Source organism: Carcharodon carcharias, chromosome 6 (assembly GCF_017639515.1).
Source record: "Carcharodon carcharias isolate sCarCar2 chromosome 6, sCarCar2.pri, whole genome shotgun sequence".
Lineage (NCBI taxonomy): Eukaryota > Metazoa > Chordata > Chondrichthyes > Lamniformes > Lamnidae > Carcharodon > Carcharodon carcharias.
In genome coordinates, this window is record NC_054472.1 from 154,694,598 (window position 1) to 154,714,565 (window position 19,968).

Genomic DNA, 19,968 nt, shown 5'->3' on the forward strand with positions numbered 1-19,968 from the left:
CTTTCTTTCCACACAGCTACCAGCAATACATCGGGAGTACTGTGCCCAGTTCTGATCAACTAATCACATAAAGGATAACATTGTGAGATAGTACAGAGACAAGCAACTAAGATGTTCCGAGCTATCAAGAATTTAAGTTAAGGGGAAAAGGTTAGGGAAGCTGGGCATGTTCCTTTTGGAAAAAGGAGTAATTTGAGGGGACCCAATTGAAGTTCTGAAGATTATAAAGGCTACTGACTAAGTTAAGTATCATTTAAAAATTAGAAAAATAGGAATGAATAAATAACGCTGGCAGAATAGTTTCACTCAAAGATTAAAGGAAAATTGTGGAATATGTTAGCAGGGAAGGCCATCAAAATGAGCCTTTTATCTTGGTTTCCAATAGAAAACTGATATATTCAACACCATATATATTGGACAACCTGGTGCAAAGGGAAAATTGGTTAATTGTGCAATAAAGAGCCAATTGGATGTCAGCCACTTTACATCATTGCTTAAACTTAAAACTAGCCCCAGAGAGATTTAACAAGTATTTAGCTTTCACAATCTCTTTCATTTTAGGCCCAGCTGCCTACAACCAGGAGATGCAAAGGCCGTTTACTCCACTGTAGATGAAGATTGTCTCTACCTAAATATATTTGTTCCCAAGAGCATTGTGAGTAGTGATACCTATAAAGCAAGAAACCTCAGGATTTTATTGTTGGTGTCCTGTGTCATGTAATGGAGGGGCAATGATCTTCATTTACATACTGAGTTAGTAATCTCACTTGTGTCAGCATGAGGAACACCAAGCACAAACCATCTCTCTTCAGGGCAGAGGATTTATTGGCAGTAGAGTTGCCCTTCTTAATCCCTTTGACCAGTAACAGAGTGACATTATAGATGCCTACAATCAGGACTTTCATGACTGGGGAGAAATATTGATACATCATGTTTATTCATTCTTGGAACATAGGCATCGCTGGTAAGGCCAGCATTTACTGCACGTCCCAGGTTACCCCAAGAGGCTGGTCCTGGGCTACCTTCTTGATCCATTGGCTCTTTGGAGTGATTTGATACAACTGAGCGGCTTGTTGGGCCACTTCAAAGGCTAGTAAACTTGGAGGCCAGTATAACTGGTAAGAAGTGTGAGCTCCAAAAGCTGGGATGGGCATTAACTGGGTAATGGAGTGTGTCATGGGACACATAAAAGATCAAGTTTTCTGTCTCAGTGAATGTAATTCTCTAGACTTATAATGCTTCTGATTTTAACACTTTATAATACAGGGACACAATCTAGGCTGACACATCTTCTATCAAACCACTTTGCTAGAACCCTGGTTACCTCCTCATCCAAAAATCAATGCTTGATCACTTTGCCCTTGCAACTATCACCACATCTCTAATCTCCCTTTCATCTCCAAAGTCCTAACATGTGCTTTTGTCTCGCAAATCATACCTATCTTTTCCACAACTCTGTGTTTGAATCTCTCCAATCAGGTTTATGATTCTGCCACAACTGAAATGGCCTTAACAAAAATCATAAAAAACCTGCTTTGTGGCTGTGACTATGGTGCATTATCCCTTCCTGTCCTCTTCAATCTCTGTGCTGCCTTTGATATGGCCAACTGCATCATCTTTCTCCAATGTCTTGCATCTTGGTGGGACTACATTCACTTGACCAACTCAGTGGGACTACCCTCACTGAGATTTAACATATTAAATCCTTGCTGAAGCATCTCCAGCATTGGCTTCTCTTCAATTCCATGCATGATTACTTCTAGAGTCCCCAAAGATCTAATCTTGGCACTGTTCTCTTGCTCATTTATATGCTGCCCATTGAAGACTTAAGGCTTTAGTACCTAACATGAAAGAGACATAACAATCAGCCAAACCGCCTGAGAAAAACAGCAAAAATGAGCATACGGTTTGCTGGAAGCAGCTACCCAATGTCGCTGGGGATCCATGGCCCCTGGCGCAAAGTATGGATCGGACGGATTAACTGGGGAGGTGAGGAAGTTTCAGGTAGGAAAGGTTATTGGACAGGCTGACCATGAGTTAAAAATCAACCCCCATATATTTATAGGATGCCACCAAAGGTCAGCATGTAGATGAGAAAGAAGAGAGGCCCAGAAGTGTACTTTATATTCTCAGCTAGGAGGCTACACAGTTTTAACTGGTTAAACTCTTGAACTCCTTGAGAGTCCCAAAGCCATTTTCTCTGTGAACTTGTACCTATTTGTTATAAATGTAGAATAGTAGGGTGCCCACATGAGGAGACCACCTTCCAAATGGGCATTCAGCCTGTGTAGATTTTTCAGCCACATGGTTTATAGGTTCATTGGCCCTCATTTTCCACTTTTACATTTGCCAAACTATAATTGCCCACATATTAATATGAATAGTGGGTAAAAGTAGTCTGGCAAGCAGTGAAGAGGCTGAGTTTCTCTGAATCTCAATTGTCATGGACAGAATTTATAGCCAGGATATTTAGGTCGATGAGCGGGAGCAGGGCCCACTTGCTGACACATAAAATGATGCGGGATGACATCGAGCGGAACTCCCGATGTCACCCCGTGTTATTTCAATTTTCAGGTCAGCGGGGGCGCAGCTGAATCAGCTGTGCGCCCGCCAACCTATCAACGGCCTATTGAGGCCATTTAAAAAGTAATTGAAATAATTAATGGACCTGCCCATCCAACCTTAAGGTTGGCAGGCAGGCTAGGAGCCCTGGCGGGCTTCAGATAAAGCATGAAACCTCATCCATGGGCAGGATGAGGTTTCATAAGGGTTTTTAAAAATGTAATAAATGTTTGGTTAAAAGTGTTGGACTTGTTCCAACTCATGTGACATGCGCGAAAGAGCGCACTCTTGGCTGAGGGAAATCCCCCCCCCACCCCCGGCCTGCACAGGGAGTGCATGGCACTTCCTGGTGGACGTCACGCTGGCAGGCCTCAATTGGCCTGCCAACGTAAAATGCCAATCGGAGGCGCGCCTGCCTGTGCCCGCTCCTGCTCTTCCCTATGTGTTTCCTTTTATTGCCTGTGAGCAACATGTTTGTCCAAGAGGGGTGTGTTTTCTTACCCTCGGACTGAGAATCCCAATTAAATAATTCCAAAAGCAAGTTTTTGCGAGTTGTAAAATAAAGAAGAGAATTTATTATCATACACTTGTCCCGGATTTTAAAAAAATGACGTCTCATTCACTTGTCTCACACACATTCTCACAGACACAACAATTAGAAACAGATGAAGATAAAACAATATGGTTGCAATTTAGAATTATCTCAGTTTCTTTTGTGGCAGGCCTGTAGTTTCTTAGATGAAGTGATGCTTTGAAGTTGAAGTGAAAGACTGGTAAAGCAAAGAATTCTCAAAGCAAAGAAGCTGTGAGATTTCTTGTAGTTGAATTTCAAAGAAGTTGGTTCTCAGGTGAACTCAAAGTTGGAAGAGGTTGGGGGGAGACCTTCTCCCACTTTCAAAGTAATGCTGTTTATTACCTTGGCTGCTTGGATGACTTGTAGCTAGTTCGATGAATTCCAGTGGTACTCTCTCTGTCTGCAAGTAGTTTCTCTGGTTTTAAGAGCAGGCAACCAAGCTTGTTTCCCTCGGTATGTGACTTCCACAAGTTCAAAGTCCTTTTTCTAAACAAATGGCGATGTGTCTGTTTATTGCAATCATCCTGTGTTGATGTTTGACACCTTAAGAGTTTGAGACAGCCAAGTCTTTGTGTTTGAATAACATTTCTATTTGAAATTACCCTTTTGAATCAGTTTCAGGAAAGGGCATTGTTACAGCATCAGTCTGGGAGATTCCTTTTGTTCCCTCTAGAGACAGGGGAGTGGATTCAATCAACAAAATAAGCCAGGTGTCCCTCAGGCAGCCATCTTTTGTGTCTTTTGTTCAGTTTCTAAAAATATGAAGGATTGACTGAAGTTTCATAACATTCTTGTGCATGATTACAATAAAGAAGGTGCAAATATGAAGAACACAAGCTGCTTCGAGTACCACCAGCGTTTGTGAAACCTCCTTCCTCATAGCTTCAGCAGTGGGCAAAAAAAGACAAAACCTATTTAAATGAATGAACTGCGGTTGTGATTTCTTGACTCATTATTAATCCTGAATTTTGCTGCGTGATAGGCTGGGAACAATTCCGTGCTGGTCTTCTTCCACAACAGTGCCACAGATTATAGAGGAGAGCGGCAGACAAACATTGATGGGTCCTACCTGGCATCTATTGGAAACATCCTAGTTGTGATTGCAAACTATAGGGTCGGAGTGTTTGGATTCCTAAGTGATGGTAAGCCAACTGGTGAATTGTGATCTTGTTTCTTCTAAGGCTTGGATGGAGCAGTAAAACTTCACATACTAATGTAAACTTTACATCTTAGTGCTCCTGGTGCAGAGTTTCATGGGACAGGAGCACGCATTAGGAATCCGCCCTGAGGATTAGGGCGGCCCAGTTTTCAGTTTGTACATTTTTTGTAACCTTTGAAATCCATGGATAGAAGATCTCTGAGCCAAATATTGACTGAACTGACTTGATACCCATGAATAAAAGCTTAGTCAAAGGGACAGGTTATAAGGGAAATATTCAAGGGAGAGAGAGAGAGAGACAGGCACAGAGATTGAGAGAGGGAACCTTAAAGCTTATACATCTGAATGCATAGCTACCAGTGGTGGAATAATGGAAGTCAGAGATGCACAGGCCATGTTCAGAGGAGGGCAGAAATCTTGAAAAATTGTAGGGTTGGAGGAGGCAGAGATAGGGAAGAAGAAGGCCAAGGACGGAGTTAAAAATGTGGATGAGAGTTTTAAAATTGTGATGTCAATGACCACTGTAGGTCATACAACACATGCATGATGGCTGAATATAAACTGATGCAAGTCAGGAGGCGGGCAACAGAATTTTGGATAGACACAAGTTTATTGAGGATGAAAGATGGCAGGCTGTGAAAAGCTGTTGCTAGTTTAAGGTGGTTGAAGCCTTCCAGTTTCCCTGGAACTGCACTGCAGCATGAGTCAGCAGCTTTGGAATGAGAGGGTGGAACTGAAACATTTGGTGGGGGGTGAAAGATTTACATGAACATAGGTTTCTTTCTCTTTGCAGACACTGAGGTGATGACTGGCAACTGGGGCCTGTTGGATCAGTTGGCTGTGTTACAGTGGCTGCAGAGAAACATTGGTTACTTTGGAGGATCTCCGTCTCAGATCACAATTGCTGCGGACCGCAGTGGAGCTGACATCACCAGCTTGAACCTCATCGCTACATCTGGCACCAGACTTTTCAAAAGAGCCATGCTGCTGGTGAGAGACAATCTTATTGAAGTTTTGAGGAAGTAGGGAATAAAATTACACTTCAGTGTAGGAACAAAAAACAATTCCTGCCACATGCTTCGAGATGACTTGACACATAAGGGCCCAGTCTGGGAATGCCCCTATAGCAAGAAGGAAGGGAAATTCCAAGGCTAGAAATTTCCTCAGAACTTCTTTCTTTCTAACTTTGCTGAATATGCAGGGGAAACCCTTCTTTCTCATATAGATAGAGCCTTCATTATATTCCAGCAGAGTTTTGGCAGGTGAGCGGGAATGGCTCAAAGAAAATTTGCTGTAATGACATTCCTTCACAGCTGCATAACAGTGCTTTAGTTGCCACTTGGGTTCGAGCACTTTGATGTGATGCAGCATATTTCATTTTTGTTGCAGCTCACCCTTCCACACCCCTTGACCCTTTTCCACACTGCAGACTTCACAATTGTGGCCATGCTACTCTGGACAGGGGCCAGACTTTTCTGAGTAATTTCCAATTGTGCAGAAGAAGAAACTGCCCTTGCCTGTTATGATGCATTGTGCCCTGAGCAGGTGAGGAGCTTTGTTTGTCAAAGTAGGTCAGCCCTCATTCCCTAACAGCACATCTTGTAGGGCCCAGAAGGCTTAAGAGAGGTAGGAGGGGAAATTGGGAACAATTTTAGTGTAAAACTGGACATATCAGATTACTCGCAATTTCTGATTATGGTGGATGGCCAATTAATAGCACAGATTATAATAACCCCCTTCATTTCATTGGTCTCAAGAAATGTAAAGGTGTAAGTGTGGGTGGAGGTAAATTGGTAGCGTTTTGGTGAAATTGTTTTATGTTATGTAATCCTGCTCTGTAGAATGTGTGTAATTATAGATATTTATATTTAATCCAACCTAATACAAAATACGTATTATACATTATAAGTATGTAGATGAGCAGTGTTGCTCTAGATTGTTGTTGTAATTAGTATTTATTTATTGAGTTGAATTTGATTATTAGTTCCTTTCTTACTGATAAACAATAGCTCAGTAAAATTAGGGAAATAAGCGCAGCAACTGGTAGATTTAAGATAAATGAACACTGTTGGTCCCAAAGATTCAACCTTTGAAAACATACTAAAACCCATCTGACTTTCGGATCAAATCCGAAGGATTCCAAAATTATAAGGAGCTGAGAGTTGTTTTGACTTTCCAACATGGACAGCTGGGAATGTATCCCAATTGGGGTGAGAGGCCGGGTCTGTGTGTGTGTGTGTGTGTGTGTGGGTTGGGGGGACAAGTGCGGGTTGTGTGTGGGGGGTGCCGTGTTTCATTGCATTCTGGGCAGTGGGCTGGGGTGTGGGTTTATAAACAGTAAGTTCACATTGAAGGTGTTGTGAGCTAAAACACACAGATCCGTGAAACATTTCAATGGGCAGAATTTTCTGCCTGTTGGGAGTGGACGCGAGCAGGCGAGGAGTCGATCACCGCCCGCGATCGGCTGTGCACCGCCATTTTATGTGGGTGGGCCAATTAAGGCCCACCCAGCGTGATGCATGGCCGGTCAGTGCTACCTGTACGGACAGGGGGAGGGGTTGGAGAGGAAGCATTGATAATTACTTTAATTGGGTTTTTAATGGTTTTAATAGGCCTTTGACAGTTCTGGCACGTGCCCGCCGAACGAAAGATCTGAATGATGCACGGTGATGTCAGGGCGCATGCCTGACGTCACCACGTGTCATTTTATGTGTCAATGTGCCTGACCCGACCTGCACACCGATACCAAAATCCTGGCCAGAATTGGTCTAGTCTCACATTGGGGGCTCCTGATCATCTTGCTGCGAATGCCAACTGATTTTTGGCAGGCTTGTGCTGATGTTTCTGTGGCTCCCCTCATTGCAATTAAATATGAGGCAATAGATAGTGTTTCCCTCACTGGTATTTCCTTTAGACTCTGCATTACTACACTTCTTGCTGGCTGGCTGTCAAGTGGCCCTATTAAACCACCTCAGGCAGTAGCAATTTTCTGAACCCAATGACATGATGAGCTTCTATCTGATGTTGGCTGAGCATTCAAAGGAGACAAACCACTGCAAACTGCTTCCTCTTTAAAGGCAGAGGTGGTATAAAGGAGGGAGATGCTGAAATGATATAAGACATTTTTTTCTCAAAGTAACTCCTCTTTTCAAAGAAATTAAATTATTTTCATTTTTATTTAGAGCAAAGAATTTTCTTGAATAGGCTCATTCCTTTGTGCTCGGCTATTCCAGTATTGTCTATAATTGGAAACATCTCAGAGTGACTTCAATAGCATAGGCGTCCGGCACAAGTTCAGAACAACGTGAAAAATACACTGCAGGGCCAAGGATGCAGCTTTCTGAGCCTGCATTAATAGTATCCTGGATAAGGTAAATCCAGAACAGCTGATCTGAAGTCACAGCCCCTGGCCTAATAAGGAGGTGAATGTGAAATGAAAGCCACCATAGCCCCAGAGGCTGCTCTCTCATTAGACAGACAACTGGTGGTGAGTTTAACCCAAAGGTCACCACACCTCCGGCAATGGGCAAGGTTGAGAAGGCGGAGCCTTCATGGATGAACCTGCGCTGTTGGCGATACTCTGCATCACAAACAACCATCCAGCCAACTGAGCTCACCAGCCCACTTCACTTGAGAATCTTCCATGTCAGCAAAAAAACTGAAGGTCAATTATTCTCGCAAACCCAATCCAATACCATGAAACAGAGATCAGGCGTAGAAGTATTTATGAAGTTTCTATCCCAAATTTGTAGTAACCTCCTTCCTCCACCCCCAGCTACTGCCTGATTTGAGACAAGCAGCAGCCAAGGGACTTTGTACTCTGCATGACAATGTTTTAACTACTGGACAAGTAATATAAATACACAACTTAAGATACAATACACAAAATTTCAGCACAGGGTGATCATTTCACTAAATTACTCCCTTTGAGCAGAGGCCCTTCCCCAAGAAAGGAACCAAATTGGAAAAAGCATGCCATTGTGTAATTTAAATATATATACAAAGCCAGGTTCAGTATGAATGAGGGGTGAAGTGCACCTGGGCTTATGTCATGCATGGATAATTATGTATCAACTCAAACAGTGGAAGACTGGATTCCTGCGAATAAAACTGCTCAAAAAAACCTGACAGGTTTATACATATTTTGCAAGAGGAAATAAGCCATTAGTGAACAGACATGGAGAGTAGCTCTCTCCCCGATTGCCAATGTCTGATTTGCGATGGGACACTGAGGGGCACTGACATGACACTTAATGACTCATTAAAGTGCAAGTATGCCACAAGCTGCTATGGAGTGTGCCTTTATTCGAAGTCATCCTCGTACTCGTTTCTCAGTGTTGTCGTGAGGAGGCAGCTGTGCCGGCTCTGCGCACTGGATCTGATGGACGGGAACCATCTCTTCTTGTTGCTGTCACTAAACGAGTTATCATCTATCTGTGACAAGGTCATGTAAGATGCGATGCTGTGCCGCAGCCCATAACTGACAAAGGCTTCATCTCTGGACGAAGAGTTGGTGCTCAGCAGCTCAGCCCTGCCAACCAAGCAAAAAGAAAAATGAATCAATCCCCTCTCCAGGACCCATAGATAATTCACTATGTCCTGTCTATTCTTTGTTGTGTAACCAGCCAGCCATCCATTATCCAACAGCAACTTGCCTTTACAACATTACCTTGAATGTAGTAAAATGTACCAAGGTGCTTCATAGGAGTAATTATTGAACAAAATTTGACACTGAAACACAAAAGGTGTATTAGGACAGTTGATCGAAAGTTTGGTTAAAGAAGTATCAATTTCTTCAGAAGATTTTGTGGTGATTTTTGGGAGGTTGAAGGAGATTTGATGAGATGGAGCAGTGTATTCCAGATTGCTGGGGTATGATGGCTATAGGGTGCGCCACTAATAGAGGTTGGGGATAAGGGGGAGGCAGAGGGATGCACAGTAGTCTAAACACCACATGATGGCTGTAGACTGTACCACTGATGGAGGAGAGGAGAGGTGGAGCTTGCCATACTCAATTACTTTTCTTTCTTTCCTTGCTTGAGGGAAACAGGAAGTTAAAAAGGGACATAGATGGACTACATGAGTGGGAAAAACTATACCAGATGGAGTTCCATAAGGGAAAGTGTGAGATAATCCACTTGGAAAATCAGGATATTTTCTTAATGGTGAGAGACTAGAGCTGTGGAGAAGCAAAGTGACTTAGGAAATCACTAAAACTAGTGCACAGGTACAAAGAGTAATTTTCAAAGGATAATGAATAAATTGAGGATGTTTTCCTTAGTTGTATACATTGATATATTGGTCTTGGAAGAGGTATACTGCAGACTGACCAGAACTATAAAAGGACATAATTGAGGACCATTTATCTTAACTTGGCTCTTATTCCCTTGAGTTGAAAAGTTGAGGGGTGATCTGATCAAAAGGATTCATTTTTTAAAATTTGTTCGTGGGGTGTGAGCATTGCTGTCTAGGACAGCATTTATTGCCCACCCCTAATTTCACTCATTCAGAGGGCTTTTTAAGAGGCAACCACATTGCTATGGGTCTGGAGTCACATGTAGGTCAGGCCAGATAAGGACAGCACATTTCCTTCTCTGAAGGACATTAGCGAATCAGATGGGTTTCTCATGACAATGGGCAATGGTTTCACATTATCAGACTTTTTTAGTTCCTGATTTTTATTGAATTCAAATTTCACCATCTGTCATGGTGGGATTCAAACCTGGGTCCCCAGAGCATTATCCTGGGTCTCTGGAATACTAGTCCAGTGACAATACCACAATGCCACTACCTCAAATGGTCCTTCAGCATTACCTCCTCAAATTTTTTAGCCGTTACCTCTCTACCAAAATGAGTACAGTAATAGTATTGCAACAACAACACATTTATATTGCACCTTTAGTGTGAAAAAACACCTAAAGCACTTTGACGTTGCCCCTTGACATTCAATGGCATTACTATCATGGAATCCCCCACTATCAACATGGTGGGGGTTACCATTGCTCAGAAACTGAACAGGACTAGCCATATACATACTGTGGCTACAAGAGCAGGTCAGAAGCTTGGAATCCTGTGACGAGCAACTCACCTCCTGACTCCCTAAAGCCTGTCCACCATCTACAAGGCACAAGTCAGGAGTGTGATGGAATACTCTCCACTTGCCGGGGTAAGTGCAACCCCAGCAACACTCAAGAAGCTCAAAACCATCCAGGACAAAGCAGGCCACTTGATTGGCACCCCATCCACAAACATTCACTCCCTCCATCACTGATGAACACTACTCCACTGTAAGAATTCACCAAGGTTCCTTAGATAGCACCTTCCAAACCTACAACCATTACCATCTAGAGGGAGAAGGGCAGCAGACACATGGGAAAACCACAACCTGGAAGTTCATCTCCAAGACACTCATCATCCTGACTTGGGAATATATCGGTGTTCCTTCGCTGTCGCTGGGTCAAAATCTTGAAGCTCCCTCCCTAACGGCACTGTACATGTACCTACACCTCATGGACTACAAGAAGGCAGCTCACCATCACATTCCCAAGGGCAATTAGGGATGGACAATAAATGCTAGCTTAGCCAGTGACACCCATATCCCATGAATGAATTTTTAAAAAACTTTGTTGTTAACAGATGAAAATAGACACAAAGAAAAAAAAAGAACAAATAGGAGGGGTGTCCAAAAAGTAAAGAAGTGGATTTTAAGGATGGTGCTAAAAGAGGAGAAGGAAATGAGGAAATGGAGGGATTTAACGAGGGATTCCCAGAGCATGGGGCCAAACATTTGTAGGCACCGTTGACAATGGTGAGGAAAACAGAGAGAAAGTTTTCACAAAAGGCCAGAGTTAGGGGGACAGTTCCAGCTACTGGATACACATTGAATGACACACAATGGAACTTCCAGTCACGACTTTCCATTATCACTGGCATTGAGAATCAATGCCCTTTGTGGTGTTACTCCGTATATCTTATATTTCAATAAGTTTATCAGTTTATTGATATATCCCCAAAAAATATGCTGCTCCTGGGGAGACAGTGGCGTAGTGTTAACATCATTGGACCAGTAATGCTGAGATCCAGGTTAGTGATCTGGGGACATGGCTTCAAATCCCACGGCAGCTGGTGGAGTTTAAGTTGTTTTAATAAAGGCTGGATTGGAAAGCTATTAACATCAGTACTGCTGACCATGAATCTACCAGGATGTGGTTTGGGTTGAGATGAGAAACGATAAAGACATGAAGCCATTTGTAGTAGTGCACAGATCCCAAATTGTAACTACATGGTAGGACATAGTATAAAGGAAGAAATAACGGGAGCTCATCAGAGAGGTGTGGCAATAATCAATGGGGGATTTTAATCTACATATAGACTGAAAAAATCAGGTAGGCAAATGCAGTCTAGATTAGGAGTTCATAGAATGCCTTCAGGATAGTTTCTTATAACAACACGTTCTGGATGCAACCAAAGAGCAGACTATACTAGACCTGGTACTGTGCAGTGAGATAGGATTAATTCTTAACCTCATAATGATCATGATATGATTGAATTTTACATTCAGTTTGAGGGAGAGAAGAATGGTTCCAAGACTAGTATTTTAAATTTAAATAGAGAAATTATGAGGGTATGAAAGCACAGCTAGCTAAAATGAACTGGCAAACGAGGTTAAGGGATAGGTCAATAGATATACAGTGGCAGACATTTCAAGAGACATTTCAGAATACACATTCCAACGAGAAAGAAAAATTCCAAACTGAGGACCCACCATCCATGGTTAACTAAAAAGGTTAAAGACAGTATCAAACTTAAAGAAAAAGCATATAGTTGTGCAAAGACAGATTAGTTAGAATATAAAGAACAGCAAAGAGTGACAAAAAGATTAATAAAGAGAAAAATTAGAGTGCAAGAGAAAGCTAGCTAGAAATATTAAGACAAATAGTAAGAGTTTCTGTAGGTATTTAAATAAGAAAAGTTAACAAGGTGGATGTTGGTCCAATAGAAAGTGAGTCTGGGGAATTAATAATGGAAATTAAGGAGAAGGCAGATGAATTGAATCGATATTTTGCATCAGTATTCATCATAGAGGATACAAGTAACACCCCAGAAACAGCTGATAATCAGGATTTGGAAGGGAGTGGGGAATTCAGGAAAATTACAATCACCGGGGAAGGGTTATGTAGCAAGTTGTTGGAGCTGCGGGCTGCCAAATCCCCGGGTCCAGGTAGACTTCATCCTAGGCTCTTGAAAGAAGTGGCTGATGAGATAATTGATGCGTTTGTTTTAATTTTCCAAAATTCCTTAGATTCAGGGAAGGTTCTAATATATTGAAGAACAGGAAACAGAGAATAAGTGTGAATGGGTTATTTTCTGGTGGCAGGATGTTATGAGTAGTGTGCCACAGGGATCAGTGCTGGAGCCTCAAGTTTTTACAATTTATATAATTGACTTGGATGAAGGGACTAAAGGTATGGAAGGGTCATGAGGACTCGAAACGTCAACTCTTTTCTTCTCCGCCGATGCTGCCAGACCTGCTGAGTTTTTCCAGGTAATTCTGTTTTTGTTTTTTTTTTATTATAAAGGTATGGTTGTTAAATTTGCCGATGACAGAAAGAAAGGTAGGAAAGTAAATTTTGAAGAGGACATAAGGAGGCTACAAAGGGACATAGGTTAAGTTTTTTTATTCATTCATGGGCTGTGGGCTTCAGTGGCAAGGCCAGCATTTATTGTCCATCCCTAGTTGCCCTTGTGAAGGTGGTGGTGAGCTGCCATCTTGAACCGCTGCAGTCTATATGGTGTAGGTATACCCACAGTGTGGTTAGGAATGGAGTTCCAGTATTTTGACAGTGAATGGGAAAAGATCTGGCAAATGGAGTATAATGTGGGAAAATGTGAAATTTTCCACTTTGGAAGAATAAAAAGAAGCATTTTATCTAAATGGTGAGAGATTGCAGGGCACAGAGATGCAGAGGGATCTGGGTGCCCCAATGTATGAGTCAGAAATGACTAGTATGCAAGTATAGCAAGTAATTGGGAAAGCTAATCAAATTTTATCATTTATTGCGAGAGGAATTGAATATAAAAGTGGGGAAGTTATGCTTCAGTTGAACAAGACACTGTTGCGACCTCATCTGGAGCACCTTGTACTGTATTGGTCTCTTTACTTAAGGAAGGATGTAAATGTGTTAGAAGCAGTTCAGAGAAGGTTTACTAGACTAATACCAGGAATGGGCAGGTTGTCTTATGAGGAAATGTTGGATAGGCTAAGTGTGTATTCACAGGAGTTTAGAAGAGGAAGAGGCGATTTGGTTGAAATCTTTAAGATCCCGAGGGTTCTTGACAAGGTAGATCCAGAGAAGATGTTTCCTCTTATGGGAGAATCTAGAACTAGGGATCACTGTTTAAAAATAAAGGGTCACCCATTTAAGACAGAGATGAGGAGAATTTTTTTTCTCTCAATGGGTAGAGAGTCTTTGGAACTTTCCTCCTTAAAAGGCAATGGAAGCAGAGTCTTTGAATATTTTTTAAGGCAAAGGTAGATTTATTCTCGATAAGCAAAGGGGTGAAAGGTTATTGGGGGTAGGCGGGAGGTTACAATCAGATCAGCCATGATCTGATTGAATGGTGGAGCATGTTGAAGGACCAAGTGGCCTACTACTGCTCCTAATTTGTATGTTCATATTATTGATTGTTGTAAAAACCCATCTACTTCACTAATATCCTTAATGGAAGGAAATCAGACATCCTTACCTGATCTGGCCTATGTGAATCAACAATAATGTGGTTAACTCTTAACTGCCCTCTGAAATGGCCTAGCAAGCCACCTAGTTTAAGGGCAATTAAGGATGGACAACAAATGTTGGTCTTGCCAGTGACATCCACATCCCATGAAAATTTTTTTAAGAAGTTGTTATTGTGATGGGGAATTAAACAATTCCCACCTTGAACATATTATTTCATCCCTAGTCCTTAGATTCATCCAAATTAAAATGTCCTCCACACTGCCCCATTTAGCACTCCAACTCAGGTTTAAGTACAAGGTAGATTTAAAGTACAGTACCCTTTTCTGTCCCAGCAATGTATCTCTATCCTTAGCGTAGCAGACTACTCCTGGCACACCAATGTGATATTTTTTAGTCCGTTCATCTGTGACCCTTCTGTGTTGAGTTGCAAAGTGAGAGCAAGAGAGAGGCTCGAGTTTGGGGGAAGGTTTGCATAACAAATCATAGGGTTTTGTTGTACCCTATCCATTACTGGGAGAATGTCCTAGATATGAGACCAGGATTTCAAGTTTGTAGACAGACTTTTACAATATTGAAGACTTTTCAGGAGAAAGTAAATGTTTGAAATGGAAGCGGGAACTGCAATTTTTGGATTCTGTGTGAAGGAGAATGTATGTCTAAACATACCATAGTTCTGTTTGCTCTTGGGAAGGGGGGGTCATTTTCAAAATGGGGCAAATGCAGTTAGTGAACCCCGCTGAAATAGTATTTGGCTGAATGTTTATCTGAGATTCCTGGATTGCTGCTGAAGAGATGCTATAGAATATTTTAGTCCAGTTACCTCCTCACGTTTCTCCAATTGAACTGGTTGTGACGTAGGACGACAGGCTGTTCAGGAAGGCTTTCGGTGCTAAGCTGAGCCAGGCAAGGATGGGTCAGCAAACAGCAGAGACCATCTGCTACCTCTGAAATAAGAGAAATTTAGCACATCAACTTTGAAGTGTCTTGAATAGTGATGAGTCATTTTAATGCAAACTTAGAAAAGGCTAATGAATAATGAGACAATAAGACTTTGTGCCAGGAGTCATGATCATGTCCATATTAAGATGGCTGCAAAGGTCCTCAGTCCTCTGCTGATGTAAGTGTGATGGATTGAGAAGCGCTCACGTCTGCTCCTGACTCTTCCTAGCCATGGTCAAGGTGGGATCATCTCATCTTCAGAGGGCATCTGCACCAGATGAGTGCATGGTGAGAGTTCACTGTGGGGGAGGGAGCAGAAAACACAGCACCAGGCAAGCTGCTTGCAGGACAGTTGCTGCCTTTGATTTGGAAGTTGTTTTTTTTTCAGTTTTTGACTAATTGGACCTCCAAACACTGAATCCCATATTACTTTCTATGTCAGCAGCATTCACATGTTCAGGCCAAGATTTCACCTTTAAGTATCTGTATCCAGATTCTTCTGTCTCTAGATTACTGGCCATAAGGGAGGCTGAACCCTAAGGAATTCCTGATGTGGGTAAGCTCCTTGATTGGCCCAACCTCCCCTGATATCATGGAGCATGTTGAGGCAGACAGAAGTTCCATTCTTGTGCAAGTTGATGCCAGCAGCCTCCTGGTCAGAAACCTGGTGTGGCTGACTCCTGCATCAATTTCCATTGGCCCAAATATCTGCCTGCCCTGAATTGTCCTGAATCTTATGCAATGTTTGCAGATCATTGCTGCTAATGTTTCCAAAGATCAGAAGTCCAATTCCTTAATTTTTCTTTTTATTTTTAGAATATCTTACTACTTCTGTGTGGCACCTAGGCCATGGTTTTGCCCTCGTGGGGCGGGCTCGGCGGGGTCAAGTGGGAGCAGTCGGCAAGACGACCGCTGCCCGCGATCAGGATGTGACGGCGATTTCATGCTGGGGGGCCATTTAAGGCCTGCCCAGCATGGATCACGCGCTGCCTGTGGTGGAGGGGGTAAGAGGAGTAGGGCGAGTGGGGAACTTCACACATGTGCCCAGGTGGGTGCAGGAAAAGCTCTCTGAGGCACAGAGCTGCCTCAGGGGTATGAAGATTTTTGCAAATTAAAAATAATTTTAAAATATTAAAAAAAATATCCTCTCATTTGACTCTGTCACATGAGCAGGAGGGACATGTTATGATTGAAATTGAAACATCTTTATTTAATTTTTATTTGCTGTTGGAAACCTCATCCCGCCTGTGGATGAGGATTTCTGAAAAATCCAAAAGCTGTTTGGTGGGCAGTGAAAAATTGAACTTAATTATTATTTTAATTGCCTTAATAGGCCTTTTAATTGCCGGTGGGCATGAGTGGGAGTCAGCAGCACGCCCTCCAACTGAAATATCACGTGAGTGCGCAATGACGTCGGGATGCTTGCCCAATGTCATTGCGCGTCACTTTACGTTCGTTCAGGTTGGTTGCGCACCAGCCTGACAAGCGGAAAATTCTGCCCCTACTGTAAAAGTGTAATAAAATAGAGAAGAGATGTTATTCTCTACTCTGAATTTGAAAGCTGGTCCAGGGTAATTTTGGAAAGGCAAGTGGGCTAACCCATCTCTACCTTGCAGTGACCTCAATTTAAAAGCTGCATCTCTAGATCCTTGGAGAGGTGTAATGGAGGTTATTTTGATACTAACCGCAGTAGTGGTTTACCAGATCTTCTAAACACTGGAATGTGAGGCGGTCTTGTATATAATACCATCTATTGGGTAAACGGAAGATCCGATAGTGCTTCACTAATTTCTGAGGTATATCACTGTAGTGCCTGACAGAAAGGCAATATGTACCTGCAAAACATGCACATGAACACTAAATAATTAGCAAGGTTTACACCTGTTTATGCCACGTTAAACGTAAAGTCACATTGCCACCTGTACATGTACTCTTTATATGTTAGTTCCAAGACATTCATAGATAGACAGTGAACATATAGTTAGAGAGACTTTAAGTAAAAGTTGGAGTTCCTTCTTAGCTGGTGGGTGCACTTTTAACTATGGGAGAAGAGGAAGCAGAGTTGGGACCCAGTGTTGCCAGCGTGGGATACTGAGAAGTGGCTGTAAGTTGGTTGAGATATTTAAATGGTGTTGTCTCCTCTTGTTCATCTTCTCCTGAAGGCTAAGTTAAAGAGTGATCAGTACTTTGTCAAGTAACCATCCATTGCAAGTGAGCCTGAATACTGAGGTCTTGAATTTCTGTGGGGCCTATCCCACTCCACTGCACTTGCTTCAGTGAGGGATTGATGGTCGTTTTTGGCTATCAACACCATTTCTGCTGATCTCCTGCCATAAAGTCCCCCCACCAGCTTGAAATTTTGGGTCTGAATGTGGACAGGATCTCTAACCACAGGGGGTTTTGCATCCACGTCCAAATGTGTCTTTATCTGGGAGATGAAAGTTCTGCAATCAATAGCCTAACAACAAAGTTATATTGGGCAGAAGGAATTATATCCTCAAATATCCACACTAACGCATTCCACAACAAGGGTGATACACCTAGCCTTCATTCATTTTTCCATTCAGCCCTATTAAAGCCAACTGCAATTCCAGGTGGAGAAGAGCTGTCTGATCACAAACCAGGAACTGAAACTAGGATCTTCTTGATCTTTATGGCCCAGGATGTAATTAAGAAGTATGTTTGCTGAGTGAATCATGGTGGTGATGTGTTAAGACTCAAGACATAAACCTTATCTTAAAAAGCATATGAATAGACCTTGGCTCAAAGCAAATGAATACAAGTGCCAAAAGAGATGAACAAATGTGATACTCTTTTTTTTCTGAAGGGGCCACAGATTTATATCTTCCTTAACATCATGGAAACATTTGGTAGTGAACATCTGGCGTACAATACCGTGTTATGTAAGCAAAAATGATAGGAATCAGTGAGATGCAGTTGCATCTTAGAGGTATTAATTATTTTCTCTTATTTTATGAGTACCACAGGATCTTGAACATCTGCCCAACCAGATAGATTGGACCTCATTTAGATTCAGTCCAAAGTATTCCCTTGCTACTGAGTTTGGAGACTTGTCCTCGAATATGCTTCTCAAATCTCAGTGTGGGTTGTGGCCTTTTAACCTAAGAAGTGAGAGTGCCAGCCAGGAAGCCAATTAAGGCAACAACCTGAATCAGTGACGTGCAGCAGAAAGCCATTGAAAGGGATTGATATGGAGAGAACAGTGAGGAAGAGGCTAGTTTTGTTTGTTGAAACAAAATGTTAAGATTAAAAACACTAGTAACAATTACCTAATCGCACACCAGTGTTAGTAATGCCAGAGGGATGATTGAAAGTTGTAATGTAGAGAAGGGGGAACTACCTGTTGTATCTAAAACAAATAGTTGTTTTCCTCATGATAATAAACAAACAGTGGTTTATATTTAAGTGAAGGAATCAGCTATAGCACAATTCTACTGCATGTTCTGCATTATAAAACTAAGTCTGCAACGATATAAAAAGGGTTTTTGAATTACTTTACCAATCTACAGAGCACAAATCTCATTGTTCTGAATCTGTACAGTGCTCTAAACAGTGCATACTTTGAGTACTGCAGTCAATTCTACGTCCAACTGAAAGGGAGGGTAGATGGGGTACTCAGTTTAATATCTCATGCAAAAGACAGCAGCTCCAACTGTGTGGCAGTCCCTCAGTACTGCAGTGGAGTATCAGATTAGACTTTTGTTCTCCAATCTACATTTCACAACACTGTTTGTCCTGGCCATTAATTGGCCAGCCAACGTGAAATCTCAGTCGGGGGCCGATCATGGACGGTGATCCGTTCCCCGGTTGATCCCGGGCCTCCCGATCGCATCCACCCACTGACCTAAAAATCTTGCCCATTCCAGATGTTATTAATTGAACTTAAATTCCACCAGCTGCCATGGATGGTACAAACTCAACATAATAAGAAGTTGATGTTTAAAGAAATATTCAGCTAGAGGACGGTTAGAATGTGGGATCACTTGCCACAGATTACACAAGTTGGAGCACAATACACAAGCACTTTCAAAGGAAATTAGTTTCTTAAAAAGAAGAATATTAAAAGACATGAGGGAGCAAGCAGGAGAGTGGAATCAGACTGGGTGAATTAAGTGATGAAAAACATCCAACACCAAAACAAACTTGATTGGCAAAACAGCTTATTTCTGTGTTTTAACTTTTAACATATGCACTTTATGTGCAATAGGACACATATGAACCTACCTTTCTGGCTTTCACTTTGCCTTATCAAGAATGAGCCTATTCTGTTGTCAGAAAGCTGGAGCAACTCTTCTGCCTTCTGCCTCCCAATTCCTTCAAAGAGCCAACTATATAAAGAACATGGCACCAGTGATCATTCACCAGATAAATAAGACAAGGAAAGACATTTTTCTCAATTTAGCTCATCAATCTATAAAACTGGGTCATGAATGAATTACCTCTGTTACAATGCTTTGAAAAATATTCTAAGTGTTATTAGAAAGAACTTGTATTGATCGGGACACCATGCCACATCCTCAAGACGTCTTTGAAATGTAGTCACTGTTAGATAAGGAACTGCAGCAGCAAATGTGCATAAATTTATAGAAACAGCAAAGGAGATAAATGACTAGCTTTGGGCTGAGGGAGGAATGTGCAATATGTTTCCCATTCATCTGAACAGGCAGGCAGAACAAAATTTCCAACAATGCTGCACCTCTTGAGATTTATTTACCTTCTATTGGTGGACAAAAATCAGCAAATAGCAAATCTGCAGTGATTATGCAGCTCGTCCGATTTTATTTTCCATTAACTTCAACAATATGAACGAACAGTGAGACCTCGAAGTTCAAATAGGCAATTCTTTGAAAACAGATAGGGAAAGCCAAAAAGAGTGCAATAGAAATTTAGGGTTTGTAGGCATAGTGCATAAAAGTAAAGTAACAATAAATTTATGGAAACCTTCAGAGGCCTTAGTGGTGGAGGTGGATCGA

General features: G+C 41.9%; 2 protein-coding genes across 6 annotated transcripts in view; one reads left to right on the plus strand and one right to left on the minus strand.

Annotated features, from left to right (window-relative positions):
- The window catches only part of tg (thyroglobulin), a 463,025-nt gene that overhangs the window by 228,132 nt on the left and 214,925 nt on the right, over nt 1–19,968 (plus strand). The window contains exons 40-42 of the mRNA XM_041189302.1: nt 562–655; nt 4,119–4,278; nt 5,089–5,285. Coding sequence (XP_041045236.1) covers nt 562–655; nt 4,119–4,278; nt 5,089–5,285 — 451 coding nt within the window. The remainder of the gene's footprint in view (nt 1–561; nt 656–4,118; nt 4,279–5,088; nt 5,286–19,968) is intronic.
- The window catches only part of LOC121278924 (src-like-adapter), a 43,846-nt gene continuing 31,330 nt past the window's right edge, over nt 7,453–19,968 (minus strand). For all 5 annotated transcript variants that reach the window (XM_041189474.1, XM_041189479.1, XM_041189478.1 and 2 more), the window contains 4 exons: nt 19,220–19,323; nt 16,660–16,809; nt 14,856–14,979; nt 7,453–8,826 (listed from right to left, as the gene is read on the minus strand). In XM_041189474.1, the coding sequence (XP_041045408.1) occupies nt 8,598–8,826; nt 14,856–14,979; nt 16,660–16,809; nt 19,220–19,323 (607 nt within the window). In that variant the 3' untranslated portion in view covers nt 7,453–8,597. The remainder of the gene's footprint in view (nt 8,827–14,855; nt 14,980–16,659; nt 16,810–19,219; nt 19,324–19,968) is intronic.